General features: G+C 41.7%; 1 protein-coding gene across 3 annotated transcripts in view; it reads right to left on the reverse strand.

Moving 5' to 3' along the window:
- The window catches only part of LOC120422308 (sterile alpha motif domain-containing protein 5), a 426,502-nt gene that overhangs the window by 39,482 nt on the left and 363,848 nt on the right, over positions 1-23,172 (reverse strand). For all 3 annotated transcript variants that reach the window (XR_008212123.1, XM_052708208.1, XM_052708205.1), the window contains 2 exons: positions 20,442-20,593; positions 14,167-14,336 (listed from right to left, as the gene is read on the reverse strand). Coding sequence is in view for 2 of the 3 variants with exons in the window: in XM_052708208.1 (XP_052564168.1) it covers positions 14,167-14,336; positions 20,442-20,593 (322 nt within the window). In the remaining variant the exon portion in view is untranslated. The remainder of the gene's footprint in view (positions 1-14,166; positions 14,337-20,441; positions 20,594-23,172) is intronic.

The raw sequence follows: 23,172 nt of genomic DNA on the forward strand, positions 1-23,172 counted from the left end.
CCTTCACCCCGACTTTTCATTTTTATATTCAAATTTAAATTTCCATACATTTTTTATCTAAATCCAAAATATACCTAAAAATCGAATCCTGAGGGCAAATTCCAATTCAGCGGGCAAAATTACATGCAAAAATATGTAGTTGGACAATTTTCGAATTTCTTTAGGATGGTCCATTACACTTTTCCCTTGAAAATTAGACATTACATTTTTCGAGTCAAGACTAACATTTTAAAAGGGCGCAATATTGAATGTTTGGCCCTTTTGAAATGTTGAAAATATTGTTTTTGTAATGGTCGGAAAGATTCAATTTATAGTAAATTTTCTTAACTATAAAAAAAATATTTTCAGAAATGGTCACTTATGATCACTACTTTTAAAAATCGAAAAACCACAAATAATTCGCCGAAATCAATTTTGGGGGGCTATATATTGAAAACGAGGCGTTTTATCAAAAAGTCTGTACAGTACTTTCGGTTGAAAATTGAATTTTACATAAAAAATGAGGTCAGAAATTGTAGGTATGAAATTTTGATCGTTTTTTTTAAATCGCTATTTCAAAAAAAAATCACAACTCGGCGGCAAAATTTTTGACCATACTGCTCTATAGCTCAAAAGTTGCGGGTTTTTGTCCCCTGAAACATATGAAAAATATTGAAAATAAAAAAATACGGATTTTGGGAATTTGAGTTTTATGAAAAATGTTTATTAAAAAATCGGCAATAAAATCCGTGCAGCTATTTTTTTTCTGAATAGTCCTCAACATTAACTTCAAATTTTCCGAAGACGCCAAATTGATCAGAAAACTCATCCAAAAGTTACAGATGTGTGTGTGTGTGTGCAACCAACCAAACGGGACCACGCGGCCGCTTCTTACAAATTGAGTTGTTTCCATGTATTTTTAGATCTTCATTCTATACATGCAAATAACTCGCATAGGCATTTGGAAGGTGTTAGCTCTGCCGAGCTTCGGTAACCCATTTCTACGCTGGCTAGCCGAGCGCGAGGTACTTCAGCTTTATCGACAAGCCCCGCCCTTAAGAACGTTTGCACCAATCGGGTTCAAACGTTATTTAGAACTTCCGAACCCTTGTCAAATGGACAAGGACCCAGCGCGTATATAGTTGGTAGTAACAGTACTACTAATTCCAGCCTTAGCTCACCAAGTCGCGATGGCCAAGTGGTTAGCATTTTTGCTTACCAATCCAAAGGACGGGGGATCGAACCCCGACTCGAGCGACTTTGATTTTTCGTTCATGTTCAGAGTTTCAAGATTTATATTTCCTATACTTTCTCGTTGGGAGCAGATGGGAATCGAACCCAGGACCATTCGCTTACAAAGCGAACACCGTAACCAGTCAGCCACGGCCGCTCCACAAACTGAGCATGCTTATCAACAGCATGTATGAATGCGCTGAAAAGATAAAACACCATGATTGCTAAAGCTAGATCAATTGCGAATAGGTAACAGTCATTGGCCACCAACGGCGCCCGCCATGTCAGTTTGTAGACCTCGATTTTAAGGGACGGGAATGTTAGTTAGCGCAGGTTGCTACTAGGGCAGCTGATTTACTCTGTGCTTTACACCCCACGAGCGCCAGGAACCTGCAAACTTGTTAGTAGGATATGGTGTTTGGTCAGGATTCATCATAGAAGATGATGATGCGACCCAAAATCATAGTGTTTGTTGAAAGGTGTTATATATTATTCTCAAGGCAAACAATCGGATGCTGCGGATGAGACATTTCCCGTTTATCGGTTGTTAAATTTTAAATGAAATGGTCTAGTCTTAGACAGCCGGCTGTGGAAAGATAGAACCAAAATCATTTGTAATTAAAACTGAAGGGTTAAACAGTGTAATTTTTAACTTGAGATGATTTCACGAGTTTTAAATGATTGATGTTTAGTGAGGTACTGATTAACTTTGCGAACGACGAGTTACGATGTTTATCGAGATGAAATGGTATGATAGGGTTTTGTTGTTGTTGCACGCCGCGACGGACACGAAAAATCTTGCGACCCGACGGAAAGGGATCGCAAATCGGACTGGCTAGCTGTCATCGGGACAACCAGAGCCAGCCGCACCTTAACACACACACGCACGCGGAAAAAACGAAAAACAAACTGCGACGGACGCGAAAAATCTTTCGACCCGACGGAAAGGCATCGCAAATCGGACTCTGCCCAATCCTGTTTTTTTCACTTTGTAAACAAACACGACCATCCGCTCGCACTGATGGAACATAATTGAATGATTCCCCCCCGTCCAGCGCGTCCCTTCACTCAATATTTTTGCATGCACAATCCTGTTTTTTCACTTTGTAAACAACTTAAACGTGATGATCTCTTTAACCCTTTCAGGCCTGATGGTTCATATATGACCCATACCGAAATTCGGTTGTATAAAATCACACAGTGCTCAAAACATATAACATTGTTCAGCAAAATTGTAATTTATGAGTTTCTTTACCTAGGAAAAAATGTTTGAGTGGTTGTTAATGGCCTTTTTGACGACCTAGGACATCCTGAAAACCTGAAATTTGGAAACTTCAGAAAATGTTTAAGATAATTCAGGCTTACAACGATTTTTCCAGGCAAATGAAGTTTAGTTATTACCAGTCACATCCCCACGACCATTTGGCACCACTTCGATCCCTTTGGATCTCTTTTGGGATGGTCTGGGTCCTCCAAAGTGTCCTGAAATACAGATCTTGGAGTCTACCGCCGTAACAACACGATTCTACCAAGTTTCCGATTATGGTTCATATTCAGTGATGTCCCTGGGACCCTTTGGCAACACTATGAGCTATGTGGATCACTTTTGGGATGTTCTGGGTCCTCCAAAGTGTCCTGGAATACAGATCTTGGAGTCTACCGCCGTAACAACACAATTCTACCAAGTTTCCGATTATGGTTCATATTCAGTGATGTCCCTGGAACCCTTTGGCAACACTCTGAGCTATGTGGATCACTTTTGGGATGTTCTGGGTCCTCCAAAGTGTCCTGGAATACAGATCTTGGAGTCTACCGCCGTAACAACACGATTCTACCAAGTTTCCGATTATGGTTCATATTCAGTGATGTTCCTGGGACCTTTTGGCAACACTCTGAGCTATGTGGATCACTTTTGGGATGTTCTGGGTCCTCCAAAGTGTCCTGGAATAAAGATCTTGGAGTCTACCGCCGTAACAACACGATTCTACCAAGTTTCCGATTATGGTTCATATTCAGTGATGTCCCTGGGACCCTTTGGCAACACTCTGAGCTATGTGGATCACTTTTGGGATGTTCTGGGTCCTCCAAAGTGTCCTGGAATACAGATCTTGGAGTCTACCACCGTAACAACAAGATTCTACCAAGTTTCCGATTATGGTTCATATTCAGTGATGTCCCTGGGACCCTTTGGCAACACTCTGAGCTATGTGGATCACTTTTGGGATGTTCTGGGTCCTCCAAAGTGTCCTGGAATACAGATCTTGGAGTCTACCGCCGTAACAACACAATTCTACCAAGTTTCCGATTATGGTTCATATTCAGTGATGTCCCTGGAACCCTTTGGCAACACTCTGAGCTATGTGGATCACTTTTGGGATGTTCTGGGTCCTCCAAAGTGTCCTGGAATAAAGATCTTGGAGTCTACCGCCGTAACAACACGATTCTACCAAGTTTCCGATTATGGTTCATATTCAGTGATGTCCCTGGAACCCTTTGGCAACACTCTGAGCTATGTGGATCACTTTTGGGATGTTCTGGGTCCTCCAAAGTGTCCTGGAATAAAGATCTTGGAGTCTACCACCGTAACAACAAGATTCTACCAAGTTTCCGATTATGGTTCATATTCAGTGATGTCCCTGGGACCCTTTGGCAACACTCTGAGCTATGTGGATCACTTTTGGGATGTTCTGGGTCCTCCAAAGTGTCCTGGAATACAGATCTTGGAGTCTACCGCCGTAACAACACAATTCTACCAAGTTTCCGATTATGGTTCATATTCAGTGATGTCCCTGGAACCCTTTGGCAACACTCTGAGCTATGTGGATCACTTTTGGGATGTTCTGGGTCCTCCAAAGTGTCCTGGAATACAGATCTTGGAGTCTACCACCGTAACAACACGATTCTACCAAGTTTCCGATTATGGTTCATATTCAGTGATGTTCCTGGGACCTTTTGGCAACACTCTGAGCTATGTGGATCACTTTTGGGATGTTCTGGGTCCTCCAAAGTGTCCTGGAATAAAGATCTTGGAGTCTACCGCCGTAACAACACAATTCTACCAAGTTTCCGATTATGGTTCATATTCAGTGATGTCCCTGGAACCCTTTGGCAACACTCTGAGCTATGTGGATCACTTTTGGGATGTTCTGGGTCCTCCAAAGTGTCCTGGAATACAGATCTTGGAGTCTACCACCGTAACAACACGATTCTACCAAGTTTCCGATTATGGTTCATATTCAGTGATGTTCCTGGGACCTTTTGGCAACACTCTGAGCTATGTGGATCACTTTTGGGATGTTCTGGGTCCTCCAAAGTGTCCTGGAATAAAGATCTTGGAGTCTACCGCCGTAACAACACAATTCTACCAAGTTTCCGATTATGGTTCATATTCAGTGATGTCCCTGGAACCCTTTTGGCATCACTCTGAGCTATGTGGATCACTTTTGGGATGTTCTGGGTCCTCCAAAGTGTCCTGGAATAAAGATCTTGGAGTCTACCGCCGTAACAACACAATTCTACCAAGTTTCCGATTATGGTTCATATTCAGTGATGTCCCTGGGACCCTTTGGCAACACTATGAGCTATGTGGATCACTTTTGGGATGTTCTGGGTCCTCCAAAGTGTCCTGGAATACAGATCTTGGAGTCTACCACCGTAACAACACGATTCTACCAAGTTTCCGATTATGGTTCATATTCAGTGATGTCCCTGGGACACTTTGGCAACACTCTGAGCTATGTGGATCACTTTTGGGATGTTCTGGGTCCCCCAAAGTAACCTGGAATACAGATCTTGGAGTCTACCGCCGTAACAACACAATTCTACCATGTTTCCGATTATGGTTCATATTCAGTGATGTCCATGGGACCCTTTAGTATTTTTTTTACACTGACTACTCTGATACTTTTGTATCTTTTGTAATATGGCCCGTTCTTAGGTTTTATGTTTTGCTTCTGTTTACAGCCTGCCGATAGATCGTCTTCTGGAATGCTTCTGTTTGAGTGATACAGTATTGACGAACACGAGAAACCAATCCGCGGACGTGGAGATAAGTGATATTGAGGGGAAACCTCGTATATTTTGACCCATATAGAGTTCGATACCGATCATATAGCCCAATATTCAGCTCGAATTTTGCCTGAGAGTATGTTAGATAGTAGAAAATTGCAGTTGAAGCACCCCTCCGTGTATTGTTACAGAGTTATTCAATGCTCAGACTCAGCCGCCCACAGATCGTTCGAGAGATTGAATGTGTTGGGTTTTGGGAGGTTTATGACTTGAACAAATTCAACTCACGCTGCAGCCAAAATCCTCCCTCGACCGCCACCTACCCCTTTTGCCTCGCCAGATGGGATTCAAGCCATCCTTTCGCTTACAAAGCGAAACCCACCAGGAGCTGGCACCCTTTAGCATTACTAGACTCCAAGATCTGTATTCCAGGATTTCCAGGACACTTTGGAGGACCCAGAACATCCCAAAAGTGATCCACATAGCTCAGAGTGTTGCCAAAAGGTTCCAGGGACATCACTGAATATGAACCATAATCGGAAACTTGGTAGAATCGTGTTGTTACGGCGGTAGACTCCAAGATCTGTATTTCAGGACACTTTGGAGGACCCAGAACATCCCAAAAGTGATCCACATAGCTCAGAGTGTTGCCAAAGGGTTCCAGGGACATCACTGAATATGAACCATAATCGGAAACTTGGTAGAATCGTGTTGTTACGGCGGTAGACTCCAAGATCTTTATTCCAGGACACTTTGGAGGACCCAGAACATCCCAAAAGTGATCCACATAGCTCAGAGTGTTGCCAAAGGGTTCCAGGGACATCACTGAATATGAACCATAATCGGAAACTTGGTAGAATTGTGTTGTTACGGCGGTAGACTCCAAGATCTTTATTCCAGGACACTTTGGAGGACCCAGAACATCCCAAAAGTGATCCACATAGCTCAGAGTGTTGCCAAAAGGTCCCAGGAACATCACTGAATATGAACCATAATCGGAAACTTGGTAGAATCGTGTTGTTACGGCGGTAGACTCCAAGATCTGTATTCCAGGACACTTTGGAGGACCCAGAACATCCCAAAAGTGATCCACATAGCTCAGAGTGTTGCCAAAAGGTTCCAGGGACATCACTGAATATGAACCATAATCGGAAACTTGGTAGAATCGTGTTGTTACGGCGGTAGACTCCAAGATCTGTATTTCAGGACACTTTGGAGGACCCAGAACATCCCAAAAGTGATCCACATAGCTCAGAGTGTTGCCAAAGGGTTCCAGGGACATCACTGAATATGAACCATAATCGGAAACTTGGTAGAATCGTGTTGTTACGGCGGTAGACTCCAAGATCTGTATTCCAGGACACTTTGGAGGACCCAGAACATCCCAAAAGTGATCCACAAAGCTCAGAGTGTTGCCAAAGGGTTCCAGGGACATCACTGGATATGAAACATAATCGGAAACTTGGTAGAATCGTGTTGTTACGGCGGTAGACTCCAAGATCTGTATTCCAGGACACTTTGGAGGACCCAGAACATCCCAAAAGTGATCCACAAAGCTCAGAGTGTTGCCAAAAGGTCCCAGGAACATCACTGGATATGAACCATAATCGGAAACTTGGTAGAATTGTGTTGTTACGGCGGTAGACTCCAAGATCTTTATTCCAGGACACTTTGGAGGACCCAGAACATCCCAAAAGTGATCCACATAGCTCAGAGTGTTGCCAAAGAGTTCCAGGGACATCACTGAATATGAACCATAATCGGAAACTTGGTAGAATCGTGTTGTTACGGCGGTAGACTCCAAGATCTGTATTCCAGGACACTTTGGAGGACCCAGAACATCCCAAAAGTGATCCACAAAGCTCAGAGTGTTGCCAAAAGGTCCCAGGAACATCACTGGATATGAACCATAATCGGAAACTTGGTAGAATTGTGTTGTTACGGCGGTAGACTCCAAGATCTGTATTCCAGGACACTTTGGAGGACCCAGAACATCCCAAAAGTGATCCACAAAGCTCAGAGTGTTGCCAAAGGGTTCCAGGGACATCACTGGATATGAAACATAATCGGAAACTTGGTAGAATCGTGTTGTTACGGCGGTAGACTCCAAGATCTGTATTCCAGGACACTTTGGAGGACCCAGAACATCCCAAAAGTGATCCACAAAGCTCAGAGTGTTGCCAAAAGGTCCCAGGAACATCACTGGATATGAACCATAATCGGAAACTTGGTAGAATTGTGTTGTTACGGCGGTAGACTCCAAGATCTTTATTCCAGGACACTTTGGAGGACCCAGAACATCCCAAAAGTGATCCACATAGCTCAGAGTGTTGCCAAAGAGTTCCAGGGACATCACTGAATATGAACCATAATCGGAAACTTGGTAGAATTGTGTTGTTACGGCGGTAGACTCCAAGATCTGTATTCCAGGACACTTTGGAGGACCCAGAACATCCCAAAAGTGATCCACAAAGCTCAGAGTGTTGCCAAAAGGTCCCAGGAACATCACTGGATATGAACCATAATCGGAAACTTGGTAGAATTGTGTTGTTACGGCGGTAGACTCCAAGATCTTTATTCCAGGACACTTTGGAGGACCCAGAACATCCCAAAAGTGATCCACATAGCTCAGAGTGTTGCCAAAGGGTTCCAGGGACATCACTGAATATGAACCATAATCGGAAACTTGGTAGAATCGTGTTGTTACGGCGGTAGACTCCAAGATCTGTATTTCAGGACACTTTGGAGGACCCAGAACATCCCAAAAGTGATCCACATAGCTCAGAGTGTTGCCAAAGAGTTCCAGGGACATCACTGAATATGAACCATAATCGGAAACTTGGTAGAATCGTGTTGTTACGGCGGTAGACTCCAAGATCTGTATTCCAGGACACTTTGGAGGACCCAGAACATCCCAAAAGTGATCCACAAAGCTCAGAGTGTTGCCAAAGGGTTCCAGGGACATCACTGGATATGAACCATAATCGGAAACTTGGTAGAATCGTGTTGTTACGGCGGTAGACTCCAAGATCTGTATTCCAGGACACTTTGGAGGACCCAGATCATCCCAAAAGTGATCCACAAAGCTCAGAGTGTTGCCAAAAGGTCCCAGGAACATCACTGGATATGAACCATAATCGGAAACTTGGTAGAATTGTGTTGTTACGGCGGTAGACTCCAAGATCTTTATTCCAGGACACTTTGGAGGACCCAGAACATCCCAAAAGTGATCCACATAGCTCAGAGTGTTGCCAAAGAGTTCCAGGGACATCACTGAATATGAACCATAATCGGAAACTTGGTAGAATCGTGTTGTTACGGCGGTAGACTCCAAGATCTGTATTCCAGGACACTTTGGAGGACCCAGAACATCCCAAAAGTGATCCACAAAGCTCAGAGTGTTGCCAAAGGGTTCCAGGGACATCACTGGATATGAACCATAATCGGAAACTTGGTAGAATCGTGTTGTTACGGCGGTAGACTCCAAGATCTGTATTCCAGGACACTTTGGAGGACCCAGATCATCCCAAAAGTGATCCACAAAGCTCAGAGTGTTGCCAAAAGGTCCCAGGAACATTACTGGATATGAACCATAATCGGAAACTTGGTAGAATTGTGTTGTTACGGCGGTAGACTCCAAGATCTTTATTCCAGGACACTTTGGAGGACCCAGAACATCCCAAAAGTGATCCACATAGCTCAGAGTGTTGCCAAAGAGTTCCAGGGACATCACTGAATATGAACCATAATCGGAAACTTGGTAGAATCGTGTTGTTACGGCGGTAGACTCCAAGATCTGTATTCCAGGACACTTTGGAGGACCCAGAACATCCCAAAAGTGATCCACATAGCTCAGAGTGTTGCCAAAGAGTTCCAGGGACATCACTGAATATGAACCATAATCGGAAACTTGGTAGAATCGTGTTGTTACGGCGGTAGACTCCAAGATCTGTATTCCAGGACACTTTGGAGGACCCAGAACGTCCTATAATGAAATGTAACTTTTTCTTGCCTGTTTCTGTTTACTTATGGAAAAATTTAACTACTGGTACCAAAATTGTAGATTAACTCAGCTCAGAAAAATTCAGGCCTGAAAGGGTTAATGACAATAGAAACATTTTTACTTATCGACCGATTTTTAATTATTTCGCGGCAAAAGAATAATATTAAGCCATTGAGAAGAATGAGGTGTTGGCGGCAGACGTTGCTGAAGGGCGCTGATGCGCTGAACAACAGAAGAGAAAAATGTTTTCACCCAAACCACGATTTCTTGTCAGTTCGAATAAAACCACGCTAAAGCTAACAACACGTTTCGATTTATCCAGAATCCGGTCCTCGTACGTAGAAATTCCACACTAAAGACGGTTTTGGCCACTGCCAATTCCTACAGGTTATTGGTCCCAGTGGAGAATCGGCGAATCGATCGGTTTTACGGTGGAAATCGCGGATTTTTCGGACACTTTTTTCGGCTTGCGAAAGGCTGGCTCGGCCAGCGGAAAGGTTTTTTCAAGATGGACGACTCGGGAAAGTGCTCGATCCAGAAGTTGTCGAACAGCAACTACGCGATGTGGAAGCTGGAAACGGAGATGGTTCTCGAAACCATGGAACTTTGGTTTGTTGTGGAGGAAAACGCCCCCAATCCGGTGACGCCAGAGTGGAAGAAAGCGGACCGGAAGGCCCGCGCGAACATTGTGCTTGCCATCGAAAGAGGCCAGTACCCGCTCATCAGGAGCTGCGCCACGGCTCGGGAGGTGTGGGACGCGCTCAAGGCCTACCACGAAAAGCAGACCGTGGAGACGCAGCTGTCGCTTCTGTGCCGGCTCTGCGATGCGAAAATGGAGGAAGGTGGTGACGTTGAGAAGCATTTGCTCGCCATGGACGCGCTGTTCCAGCGGGTGGAGGACGCGGGATTCGAGGTTGCAGAAAAGCTCCAGATTGCCATGATCCTGCGGAGCATGCCCAAGTCGTTCCACTTCCTGGCGTCATCGCTGCTTGTGCGTAAGGACCCGGAGATCACGTTGGCGCTCGTGAAATCTGTTCTGACCAACGAGCATTTTTTGCGGGTGGCACGCAGCATGAGCACGCAGGGGGAGGAGCGGTCCCAGAAGCACGAAGAACAAGGCTTGGCTCCCAGAATGTAAATAAAGCCAAGAAGTGTTACTTCTGCAAGAAACCGGGGCATTTCAAGGCGGATTGCCCGAAGTACCAGCAGTGGAAGGCGCAGAACGAGAACGGCGAAGCATCCGGCAGCAGGCCACCGAAGACCAAGCCGGGAGCGAAGGCTAAACAGGCGAAAGACGGCGCAGACGATGCTGTCAGTTTCTCTGCACAAGTTCGTGGAGAAGTCTGTGCAGGAGTGAAGTTTTGCAACTCGTGGACGGTTGACAGCGGAGCATCGTGCCACATGACAAGTTGCAAGGAATTCTTCAACAAGCTCGATGATTCCAGTGTGACTGTGGTGATGGCGGATGGAAACTGCTCCATGTCAAGTGGAACCGGCGGCGGAACTGTGGTCGGCGTGAGTGGTGCGGGAAAGCCGAAGGACATCCATCTGGAAAATGTCCTGTACGTGCCGAAGCTTGAGAACGGGCTGCTGTCGGTGAGCAAGATCGCCGAGAAGGGTTTCAAAGTGCTGTTTACTCGAGACAGCGTGAAGATCATCGACGAAGAAGACAACGTAGTGGCGCTGGGTGAAAGATCCGGCGGCGTGTACGTCCTGAAGGAGTCTGCGGAGGTTGCGGCTGTAGCTGGAGGAAGCTGCCACATGCTGAACTGCCAACATACGTGGCATCGGAGGCTCGGACATCGCGACGTAGCAGTGCTCGATCGCATGAAGAAGGAAGATTTAGTGTCCGGAGTGAAGATTGTTGACTGTGGAGGCAGAGGAAAGTGTGAGGAGTGCTTGGAAGGCAAGTCGGCCCGATTGCCTTTCCCTCAAGTGTCCGTGAAGAAGACGACGCAGCCGCTGCAGCTGGTCCATACGGATCTGTGCGGACCGATGCCGGACGTGACTCCAGGCGGGAACCGGTACTTTATGTGCATCGTCGACGACTACAGTCGGTTCGTGAAGCTGTATCTGCTGAAGGACAAGGCAGAGGCGAAGGAGTACATCAAGAACTACGTACGGATGGCGGAGAACCAGTTTGGTCGGAAGCCGGCCATCATTCGCTCTGACCGGGGCGGAGAGTTTGTGAGCAAGGAGCTAGCGCAGTTCTACCGGGAGGAGGGGATCCAGTCTCAGCTGACCGCTGGATATTCCCCGCAGCAGAACGGGACTGCAGAGCGTCGGAACCGCTACACCAACGACATGGCGGTGTGTATGCTGCTGGACGCGAAACTGCACAAGCGCTACTGGGGAGAGGCCGTTGCAAGGCAGCGTACATCCAGAACCGTACGCCGTCTCGAGTTGTCGAGAAAACTCCCTACGAACTCTGGTACGGCCAGAAGCCGGATTTGAGCAACCTCAAGATCTTCGGCTGTGAGGCGTACGTGCACATCCCGGATGAGAAGCGCGGCAAGTTCGGCAGCAAGGCCGAAAAGCTAACCTTCGTTGGCTACGACTGCCCAGTCAGCCACGGCCGCTCCACAAACTCATCCAAAAGTTACAGATTTTCGAATATTTATTTACCATTTTTGTATGAACAGCTGCCAAAATTGTATGAAGACTTGTATGGGTGAATCAATGACACAAAATAGCTTCTTTGGCCATTTTATTTGCATAAAATGGCTGTAAATTTTGATCCTTAAGTCCAAATCGACTTGTTTAAAAAATATTTTATTAGTTTTTTGAGCTCTAAAAGTGCTTAGAACATCACTTTGCTCTAGAACTTAATCCTGAAATGCTACGTTCAAAAAACAGTTTTTTTTAAGGTTTGCTTAGATGCTTCCTCTTAATTTGTTCTTAGAAGGCGTAGGTAAAATTGTTGATGTCTTGGACAAAGTTGCTTGGATTGGCAAGCCCAAAAACTTTTTAAGAAAACATAAGAATTTCCAAAAACATTCCTAAAACGTACACAGAAAATAAAAACATGGTAATATTACATCTTAGAAGGGGTACATCTTTTATGTCAGAAAAAAGGGGTAATTTTATCTCTGGAAATGTGTAATTTTACCACTTTTCTGGTGTTATGTCACTTTTTCAGACTAAATTGAGGTAAAATTACATCATAAAAGGGGTAATATTCAACCTTCCAAAATTACAGCTTCCAAATTTACACTGTGCAACGTTCATTAGGAAACTAGAGCGTCCAATTTCCCGTCCCGGGAAAAAAATCCCGGGAATTCCCGGGATTTCCCGAAAAATAATATTTCCCGTTTCCTGGGAAATTTTAAATTTCCCGGGAATTCCCGGGAATTTTCCTTACTTTTTGTTCTCATTTTTTTTGAAAATTTACAAAAAAAAATAATAATTAGAGAACCTAACTTATATTTATTCATTTTAATCTACTGTGCATAGTGAACTAATAAGAAAAGAATAGTTTCATTTCGGGTGTATTTCAGATAATATTTGTTGTAAAACGGGGTAACAATGAGAGGATTTCATTCTGTTTTTTCCAACTGGTAAGGTTTGTCTCAAGATTATTCAATTTCAATTCAATTCAGTTTATTTCTCTAATTTATCGACAAATAGATAGCTGTGACTAAAACTTCTATCTTAATGGATACAATAAAACAATGTCTCAAGATTATTATTTTGTAAAACATGTACTGGGGTAGGCCACACAAGGTCCATGCACTATTGTTGGAAGAAAAAAAATGTTTTTCAATATTATTTGAAAAATAGTGGCGTTGAAAATTGTATTTAGCATTTTGGGGTGACTTTGTACAAAGTATTTGTTGTTAAAATCAGATTTAAAGTGTTCAAATTTTACACAATCACTAAGGTTGCTGATAAGTTTTTAAGAAAAAAAAATCAATGTGTAAATTTACTTAACTTAGTTCATAAGCTTTTTAACCATATGCATATAAATTTTAGTTGAAATTGATAAAAAGTCAAAATTTTGCCTAAAAATCGTTAAAATGAGTTTTGTTAATAAAATTACGGTCCAAAACAAGTTGTTTGCCATGAAAAACATAATTTCTGCATGATTTTATTTGTTTTGCTTTATGAATCAACGTTATTCTTAAACATATTCCCTTGAAATGGTATCAGAGACAAATTTAAAAGCATTTTTATGGTTGAGAAGCATGGATTTTACTCACTGATTCAAAATTTGATTTTAAAAATAATACTTCTCAACAAAATTTCACGAAATGGCATAGAATGGCTAAATATTGTATGTCAGAATGCCTGAAAGACCCATTTGAACGTTGAAATAAAAATTGTTTGTTTGTTGAAAATTGAACATTCTCGAAAATGAACAAATATGTCAATCTACCGTAATCAGGAGTGACATTGGGTCTGGGGAGTGAGATTGGGTCATACAAATTTCAGAATTTTTGTATGACCCAATCTCACCCGCCAGACACAATGCCACCCCTGATGACGGTATTAGTTTTTTTTTATTTGATGTTTTTATCGACTCCTGAGTAAGTGCCATACCAACTCAATTTTGGGTGCAAAATTAAATGTGGTAATCTTTTGTTCGGAATTATAAACAATTATAACTTTTGAAAGATATCTAGAGGGTTATGAAAATTTACACGTTTTATAATTACGCCAAGCAGTCACCCTGTACGCCACTACCTAGAGTGGTTTGCAGCAGCTCACTACATAGCAAAAGCCCCATTTACAACCCACCGATTTGGTCCCGCCAGACAGCGGAAAATTTGTCGAACATAATTGAAATTTATGTAAAACTGATTCAATTTAATGTAAAATTATAATCACACCAACCCAACCAGATTTGGTGTGTCTGCACGCGGGTTCGTAATCGGGTGCTCGAAAAGCCGTTAAAATCCGATAATGAGCCAAATTGCAGCGGCACTCCATCAAACTAAACTTACCTCGCGTGCTTGAGCGGGATGATGGTCGGCGGGTTCGGAGGTTGCTGGGGCACGATCAGGCCCCGCCGGATCGCTGGCCCCCGCTGCGGTATCGAGATGTCCCCGGCGGACCGCAGCGATATCACGCCCTGGCCGTCCCGCCCGTTCGTGGTGTAGCAGACGCGGCCACCCTAGTTTTTGTGGGAATGGGACAAAAATGAGAAGAAATTGTTAAATGTCAATAAATATTTAGTTGATTTTAGCATGAACTAGTACTGCTTTTGTTAACCTTTAAATTATAACTAGAATGAAAATTCATTTTAAAAGAGATTAATATACTATCCAAATCCAACCTTCCAGCCCTGACCAAATGAACCAGAAAATCAAAGGAAATTCCTCTTAATAATGCAATTACCTCTTTAAGCCCAAATCCTTCAGACAACAAACAAACCACCCAACCCAAAAGGGCAGGCAGAAGAAAGGCCAAAATAACAACAAACCGGCTCCGGAGGGTATTTCCAAAGCTGGTTCTTTTTTTTTCGTTGCGTCCGACATCCCAAAAAAAGGTCCTTTTTAAGTCTGTCTCAGCCTCACGTCTTCTAGGATTTGTTTGTGAGATTTATCCCCCGTAGAGCCCAGAGGCAACGAATAGCTAGCCGGAGTCGTCAGGACTCAGGACAAAAGTAGACCATCGACCAGGTCCCTAGGGTGATTGACTGGCTAAACCGGGTCTAAATTGCAATTTTTCTCACACAAAAATATTCTTCAACCCATTCTCAAAACTTTTAACCTTCACTGTTAAACCCGTCTTCACAAGCCAACGACGAACGTCAAAGCTTTTCCGAAGCATAGTGGATGTCCGAAAATGCCATTGATTTTCCACCCTCCACCGGTACAGAAAAAAAAACGGATTAAAGCCATCAGAGCTGGAAGGAAGCTGGGCAGCCGGCTCGGTGTCATCTTCCGGTGCTTTTTTTTATTTCGAGGAAACTTGTGACGATGGTCCGTTTTCCGGCAATTCCAGCTAAATTTTTTGATTTAAAAACCGACAAAAAATTTGTAAACAGTAGGGTGGTCCAAATCCAAGCTTATTCAGGGCTACCCTCTGAAATCAAAGATTGACCCTTCAACAGGCTAAATTTCAAGTTTGAGCTCATTGTGACCACGAGAACTATGGTCAGAATGAGCTCAAATTTGGAATTTAGCCTAGTGATGGATCAATCTTTTATTCCAGGGGGTAGCCCCGAGTAATCCTGGAGTTGGATCACCCTAGTAAACAGCTTACATTTTTGTATAGATTCACCCAAGCAACAATTTGTTTCAGGAGATCTATAAGGGCTCTTCAAGATAGCTACAGCATAGCAGTTTGAACCGTGGCAGGATAAAATTCTCTTCAAACCTTCTTCAGGAGTTTGGAAGAGTACTTGAAGAGATTTTTATCCTGCCGCGGTCCAAACTGCTATGCTGTAGCTTTCTTGAAGAGCTCTTGTAGAACTCCTGAAACAATTTGTTACTTGGGTCAGCAAAGAAGCTATCCTTTCATGATAATTGACTTAGTCAACTAATCAGAAAAAAATCATTATCATAAGAACTTTGCAAAAATCCGTTTTTCGTAATATTTAAGTACGCCATCCAAACGAGCACTCTTCATGAAAATCTCTTTAACACTGAATGTACAAATCACAGTCAGTAGATGTATGCCTCAGAATTTAAGATTATTGTTTAATGGACTTTTTCTCATTATTTAACAATGTTCCTTGACGTACTGGTCATGTCTGTAACATAACCACAAGCAACATTTTTTTTGCAAATTTGAAAGGATTTCTGAATTTGTTTGTTTTATTAAACCTTGTGATAATAAAATTGGTCAGATAGTTCCTTGGCCCAATTAATTAGACACGTATTTTTTTTTATTATTACCAAGTTAGGTTGGTTCCTGAAAAATAAAAAGTTGTACATTTAGGGGAAAATATATTTTCAAAAAAAAAAATAGATTACGAAATTCCTCAAACTATTTTTTTTTTTAAATTCAACAACTGCGTTCAAGATAGCTCTAATCAATTTAAATGACAAGGATTTATGATTTCAAAAAAAGTTGCAGAAATTTTAAAATTCCATTCACAAATAAATTTTATACAAATTATGAATTTTTGGACCACGCATCAAACACAGATGTTTTCGTGATTTTTATAAAAAAGAATAACAGCGGCATGACTTTGACAGGCATGAAGCATTTTGTGATACTTTTTGTTGAAAAAAAGGCATGAAAGACCACCTCCCACCACCCACTTAAAAAAAATTAATAACTAAAAATAAAATTTGAAATTAAAAATAAAAATATTCGAAAAAACGACAAACAACTTTTTTTTAAACGTAATTTAATCCGATTTTAAATTTCATATGAAATTGCTGTATAAATACTCGTAGAACATATTCAAGAAACGCGTAGAAAATTAATCACATTGCTTCAATGTTTTAAGATATTAAATTTGATTTTAACAATAAAGCAGTCCACTTAAGATCTATTTGACTACCGTCTTTAAGGGTTGGGTCTGAGGGTGAGATTGGGCCATACAAAAAGGCTGAAAATTGTGTGACCTAATCTCACCCCCAGACCTAATGTCACCCTTGTTGACAATTTTTTTTTTATTTAGAAATGTTTGTGAAGGAAATTGGTAAGAACTACAGAGAAACCTCTTTTTACGCGGTGACGTTACGCTTTTTATTTAGTCGATTTCTCTGAAACCATGCAATATTTTTACAAGCTTCAAAAGGCGTTTTGTAGATCTGAACAAAACCTACAAATTGCTTTTAAAAGATTGCAAAAATGTTTCGCCGTTCCAGAGAATTCGACAAATTAGAAAAACGTAACGCACCGCGTAAAAAGAGGTTTCACTGTATACTCAAAAATTGAAAAAAAAGATTCTATTTGAAAATGCAATCAAACATTCTCCATCGAAATTTTTACAATATGGACTGTTTGCGGGTTTTGGCCATACTTAGTTGAAATTTTTCATTTAAAAAAAATCTTATTTATTTTTTTTATTTTCCTGCTATGCCTATGCGGAATGTATGACAAAAGGTCGTCTTTCTAGTCTCTTTAAGTCTTTTTTAAATCTTTTATCATTGATATTTTCGGTATAATTTTGGGATTTGATTTTGCCCCCTGATTTTTCGAGGTAAATAATTTGAAAATTTTTGCAACAACCTAATCATTTACTCTTGCTTAAAAGAGTGGAAAAAAATCTCAAAAACATTACGACCATCAAGGATCGATTGATACCTCGCAAAATATTTAACAAGTCATACTTTTTGAGGAACTAGGGTATTTGTCCCTATTTTGGGCCTAGTACCTATATTGAGCCTACCAAACTTAAATTGACGAAATTGTGCATTCCACCGTCTATATGCAGGAAACTGCCTCTTGGGAATGATGCTTGTTGACACTCAGCGTCACGGCTTTCATCACTCGGCACACGAATGAGAGCCTTCCCCCAAATCTCAAACCACCAGCAATAGGTTTTTATTGGCGGTTAGCATTATCCCGTTTCAAAAAGCAAAAACTAAACTGACACCAATCAATTATATTCTTAATCAAAGTTACTCTCTTAATTTTGTAGACGATGCCTGTATTTACAGTCCATTTGACACTGCTACAAACTGTGACAGTGTGTGCGCGCCTTTCACATCTCAAAGTCCTTACTCGCGTAGTACGGGTTAATTAATTGGCTGCGCAACAAAATACTTAATTATCTTTAAAACTCATAAATGAATGAAATCAGTTATGCTCATGCAATTGATGCACGTAATTTTACTGTTACTAGTTAAATCCATCATTCTAATGTTGATTTGTGGCTTGTAACAGCACAACGATTTAGCCTGTTTGGCGACCGTTCTTTTTGGAGCTGAACTGTACGAGCTGGGGCTGAACTAATCAGAAGGTAGGCCGAAAATATGCCCAAAGAAGGTCGCATGCTAGGAGCAATATCCCCAAAATAGGGGCAAACAGAGCATCCTTTGAGAATGCATCAAACTAAAAGTGCGATTTGCTTAGTAGGCCCAAAATAGGGACAAATACCCTACTCATGTTTGAAATTATGGAAAAAAGTCTCCAAAATATTCAAACAATCAAGAAAATTTCGTTTTTAAACTAACCCCTTGTTGTTGAGTCTTTTTTTATTCTTTCGACTTTTTGTCCACTTTCGACCTTTTTTCCATTCGACCTTTTGGCATTCGACGTTACGTCCTTCGACCTTTTGTCCCACATCACTGCATTTAAAATTAATCCAATATAAAAAACATTCTAGAAGACTTGTAGGAGCAAATTAATTATTTGAAATTGTACTTTTTATACACAAGGAATATTACGATAAAGTTTCATTGAAATAAAATAAAACGAAAAGTTTATTTATAAAATGTCATGTTCCCATGAAAAAAGTAATGTAATTCGCAAAATTGTTCGTGTAATAAAATCAGTCAAATTAAATTTCTGCAATATCAAAAGTCAGCTTCATTCCGAGTCAAGCCTTAAACGATCCAGATAACAATAGCGCAAATTAATTATCGCCGAAATTGTTGGCATTCCTTGTCCCCAAGAAAGCCAACCCAAGCTCCGATATAATCTAAACATTATCAAAAAAATCGATGGGTCGTCGCTGCTCAGCCGCCATTTTTCACGCTCCAATAGCCGCCCGAGAATTGACGGTCTGGCTCGGTCTCCTCCCCCAAACCGTTTTCAAACAGTTTGAATTAAACGCCAGCTTTACTTTCGTTTTTTTTTTTCAAGCAAAATTCGCACCACAAATACATCGGAAATCAACCGATGCCCTTTTCCACCCACAAATGCCGTCCTTAATCGACGCTCTCTCTTGGCTTCTGCCGACCGACGAAATTTTCAGTGGGTACAGGAATTTTCCATTAAATTTGGAATGTTCGAAATTAATTGAAAGCGTTAAATTACTGCGCTGTTCCAAAAAAAAAAATCGTGGACGGATCCACCGAAAGAATCAAATTTCTGGTGAAAAATTGAAGCAAAACATTCAGAGTTGAATATTTCATAGCAGTTGCCACAATGATGGCACAGACCTACTGTCTCAACTGTCAAAATGGCATAATTTTATCGCAAGTGCCATTATGGCTTATTCGTCAGACTAAAGGGTTATTTTGCCCATGATTCCGACTGTCATGCTGTCAATCTACAAAAAAGTCGCCATAATGGCTCATCTGTCAAAATTCGTTTTATAGCACAACCACCTTTATGGCACCGTTCGCGCTTTCCGTGCTTTCGCTGGAATCCTTCCGGCAAAACGTGACGAATTCGGCAGCTGATTTTTAATCGTGATGCCGCAAAAATGTGCGACGCGGTCCGTTGAACTTGTGGGTTGGTTGTTGAAAATTTCCGCCGTTCCAAGTCACTTTCCCCCGAAACGCGCGCCTCATTGTTGTTCTTTTGTTTGTTTTGAGTCGACGAGAGTCTTTTTGCCTTCCTCACCTTACTGAGGAAAGGCTATAAAATCACTCGGAAAATGAACTTTTTAATTAGACCTCCTAGACCTACCTTCATTTGTACATATCGACTCAGAATCACCAGCTGAGCAAATGTCTGTGTGTTTGGCTGTATGTAGACATGTGTACCAAATCAATGTCACTGGAATATCTCGTCACAGGCTCAACCGATTTTGGCCGGAATGGTTTTAATCGATCCGTCTTTACGTCTCCTAAGTTGCTATTTAAATTCATGCAGTTTTATCATGTATTTAAAAAGTTATGTTAAAAAAACTGTTTCATATTAAATTAAAATAATGGTAAAAAGGGTGGTTTTTTCATGAAACCCTCACATGTTATATATTTTTAAAAAGCATATGAGAAGACCTTTTAGGTGGAGTAAGATCTGACTTGCCTATCTTAAATTACAAGCAGTTTAAAAAATGGTCTGAATTCACATAACCTCAACTGGTCGGGTCTGATCGCCACGAAAAAGCCGTGTAGAGGGATGCCATTTTCCTCAAAGGCCGTGTCTGTATAATCTTGACAAAAAGTCTGTAGATAGTCTGTTTTTTTACTCATCACTTATTTATTTATTGCTGCGAACGTTAGGGGAGATCCAAAACATGTGGACACTTTAGGGGGGTTGGAATCACTATAAATGAGAGGAAGGCACCAACCACCTAAAGGTGGATTATGTAACGTTTTTTGTATAGCTTCAAACAGAAATTTAATTAGGAATTCTTGGAGCATCGAGCGACGACAGGCTAATAAGCGGGAAGTTTGGCAAAATTTTCCGAGGAGAGACTTACTTGTATCGTGGCCGAGGGCCCACCGCCGTGCCTCATGCCAGACATCAGAAAGTCGTCCGGGTCGCTCTCGTAGGGCGGCTCGTCGTACCAGTGGCCCTGGTGGGGCATCCGCATTACGCTGGTAACCGCGTCGTCGTACATGTAGGTGTCGTCTGGAAGGAGGGAGAAGGGGGGAGTAATATTAGATAAAGTTGCTGATGGAATAAAAGTTGAAGATCTGATGGATCAACCCAAAAGCTTGCATTTTTTTTTTTTTTTTTTGTAAAATTTTGAGTTGGTAAGGCTTCAGGAAAACTCTATTGTACTGCACTGAAACTAAACTCATGGATTTAAAGAATATTGAGCCCTTCGAAACATCGAAACAGTTCAGATATTGAAGATCTTATAGATCAACCGAGTCACGTGATTTTTTGTTTACCACACGTGACTTCATTTTACCACACTGAAGCAAATCGCGTGAATTTCAAACATTTTGGACTCCTGAACCGACTTGTAGATAAACAGATATTGAAGATCTATCAACCGAGTTATACACGAAGTCTACATCGAATATTAAAGTTTGTAGAGCTTCAGTGGAATTCATTTTACTACACTGAAGCTAGTGGCGTAAAGATTAAACAGTTTGGGCCTTCCAAACTGACTTGTAGTTTAGATATAGAGGATCTTTTATATCAACCGAATCGTATAGAATGACTTCATCGAATATTTGAGTTGGTAGAGCTTGAGTGTACTTCACTGTATTAAACAGAAGCTAGTCGCGTGAATTTGAAGCATTGCAAACCCTCTAAACCGACTTGTAGTTCAGATATTCAAGGTCTTCCAGATCAACCGAGTCACACACGATGCCTATATCGTATATTTGAGTCGGTAGAGCTTCAGCGAACTTCGCTTTACTACACTGAAGCTTATCGCTTGAAATCGAACATTGGACCTTACCAACCGCCATAATGTTTAGGTATTGAAGATCTAAATGAACCAACCGAGCAAAATGTGATGTCAACATCAAATATCATCAGTAGGTAGAGCTTCAGTGATCTTCACATTACTACAATGAAGCTACTCGATTGAATTTGAAGTATTTTGGACCTTACTAAAGGACATAATGTTTGAATATTAAAGATATGTCGCGTTAACCGAGCCACAAAAAAAGCAATTTCAAAATTTTCAGTTGGTAGAACTTCACTTTACCACACTGAAGCAAATCGCGTGAATTTGGAGCATTTAGAATCCTCTAAACCGACTTGTAGTTCAGATATTGAAGGTCTTTCAGATCAACCGAGTTATACACGATGCCTACATCGAATATTTGAGTCAGTTGAGCTTCAACGAACTTCATTTGACTACACTTGCTTGAATTTGAAATATTTTGGACCTTCCAAACCTACTTGAAGTTCAGATATTGAAGGTTTGATAAACCAACCAAGCCGTATACGATGTCTCCATCGAATATTGGATTCGGTAGAGCCTCAGAGAACTTCAGTCCATCACAATGAAGCTAATCGCGTTAGTTTGAAGCATTCTGGACCCTCTAAACCAACTCGGAGTTCAGATATTGAAGATCTGGCTGGTCAACCGAGTCATATAAGAAGAGGCTTCAATTTTTTCATTTGTAGAGCATTAGCGAACAGTTTACCACACTGAAGCAAATCACTTGAGTTTGAAACATTTCGAATCCTTGAAACCAACTTGTAGTTAAGATATTGAAGGTCTTTCAGATCAACCGAGTCAACCACGAAGCCTACATCGAATATTGCAGTCGGTAGAGCTTAAGTGAGCTTCACTTTACTGCACTGGAGCTAATCGTTTGAAATTGATGCATTTTGGACCTTTAAAATCGACTTGTAATTCAAATAATTAAGGCCTTATAGATCAGCCAAGTTATACACGAAGTCAAAAAATCAAATTAAAATCAAATTATTCGCTCTACAGCATTGCTTGGCGTTCTCGATTGCGAGATTCCTACTCGAAACTAAGTGTCCGAAGGCTTGATTGTTGAGACAATTGCAAACCTCTTTTTACACCTTAGCTTCTATCCACCCCGGGATTCAAACTGACGACCTTTGGATTGTTAGTCCAACTGCCTACCAGCGACTCTACCGAGGCAGGACCCAGGGAGACGACTCCTACACCTGGAGTGAGCTAACGACCTAACCTTTTTAGGTTAGTCCGGGGCCAACATTTACTTCCCGTCCGACGGAAGGCGTGATCAGACAAATCTCGTCTCAAAAAATGCCACCGGGACCATCTGGGATCGAACCCAGGCCGACTGGGTGAGAGGCAATCACGCTTACCCCTACACCACGGTCCCGGCTACACGAAGTCTACATCGAATATTTGAGTCGGTAAAGCTTCAGCGAACTTCACTTTACTACACTGAAGCTAATTGCTTGAATTTGAAATATATTAGACCTTCCAAACCTACTTGAAGTTCAGATATTGAAGGTCTGATAAACCAACCAAGCCGTACACGATGTCTCCATCAAATATTCAATTCGGTAGAGCCTCAAGGAACTTCAGTCCATCAGACTAAAGCTAATCCCGTGAATTTGAAGCATTTCAAACCCTCTAAACCGACTTGTAGTTCAGATATTAGGGGCTTTCAGATCAACCGAGTCACCCACGATGCCTACATCTAATATTTGAGTCGGTAGAGCTTCAGCAAGTTTCACATTACTACACTGAAGCTAACCACTCGAAATCGAAGCATTTTGGACCTTACCAACCGTCATAA

Source organism: Culex pipiens, chromosome 1, assembly GCF_016801865.2.
Source record: "Culex pipiens pallens isolate TS chromosome 1, TS_CPP_V2, whole genome shotgun sequence".
NCBI classification, from domain to species: domain Eukaryota; kingdom Metazoa; phylum Arthropoda; class Insecta; order Diptera; family Culicidae; genus Culex; species Culex pipiens.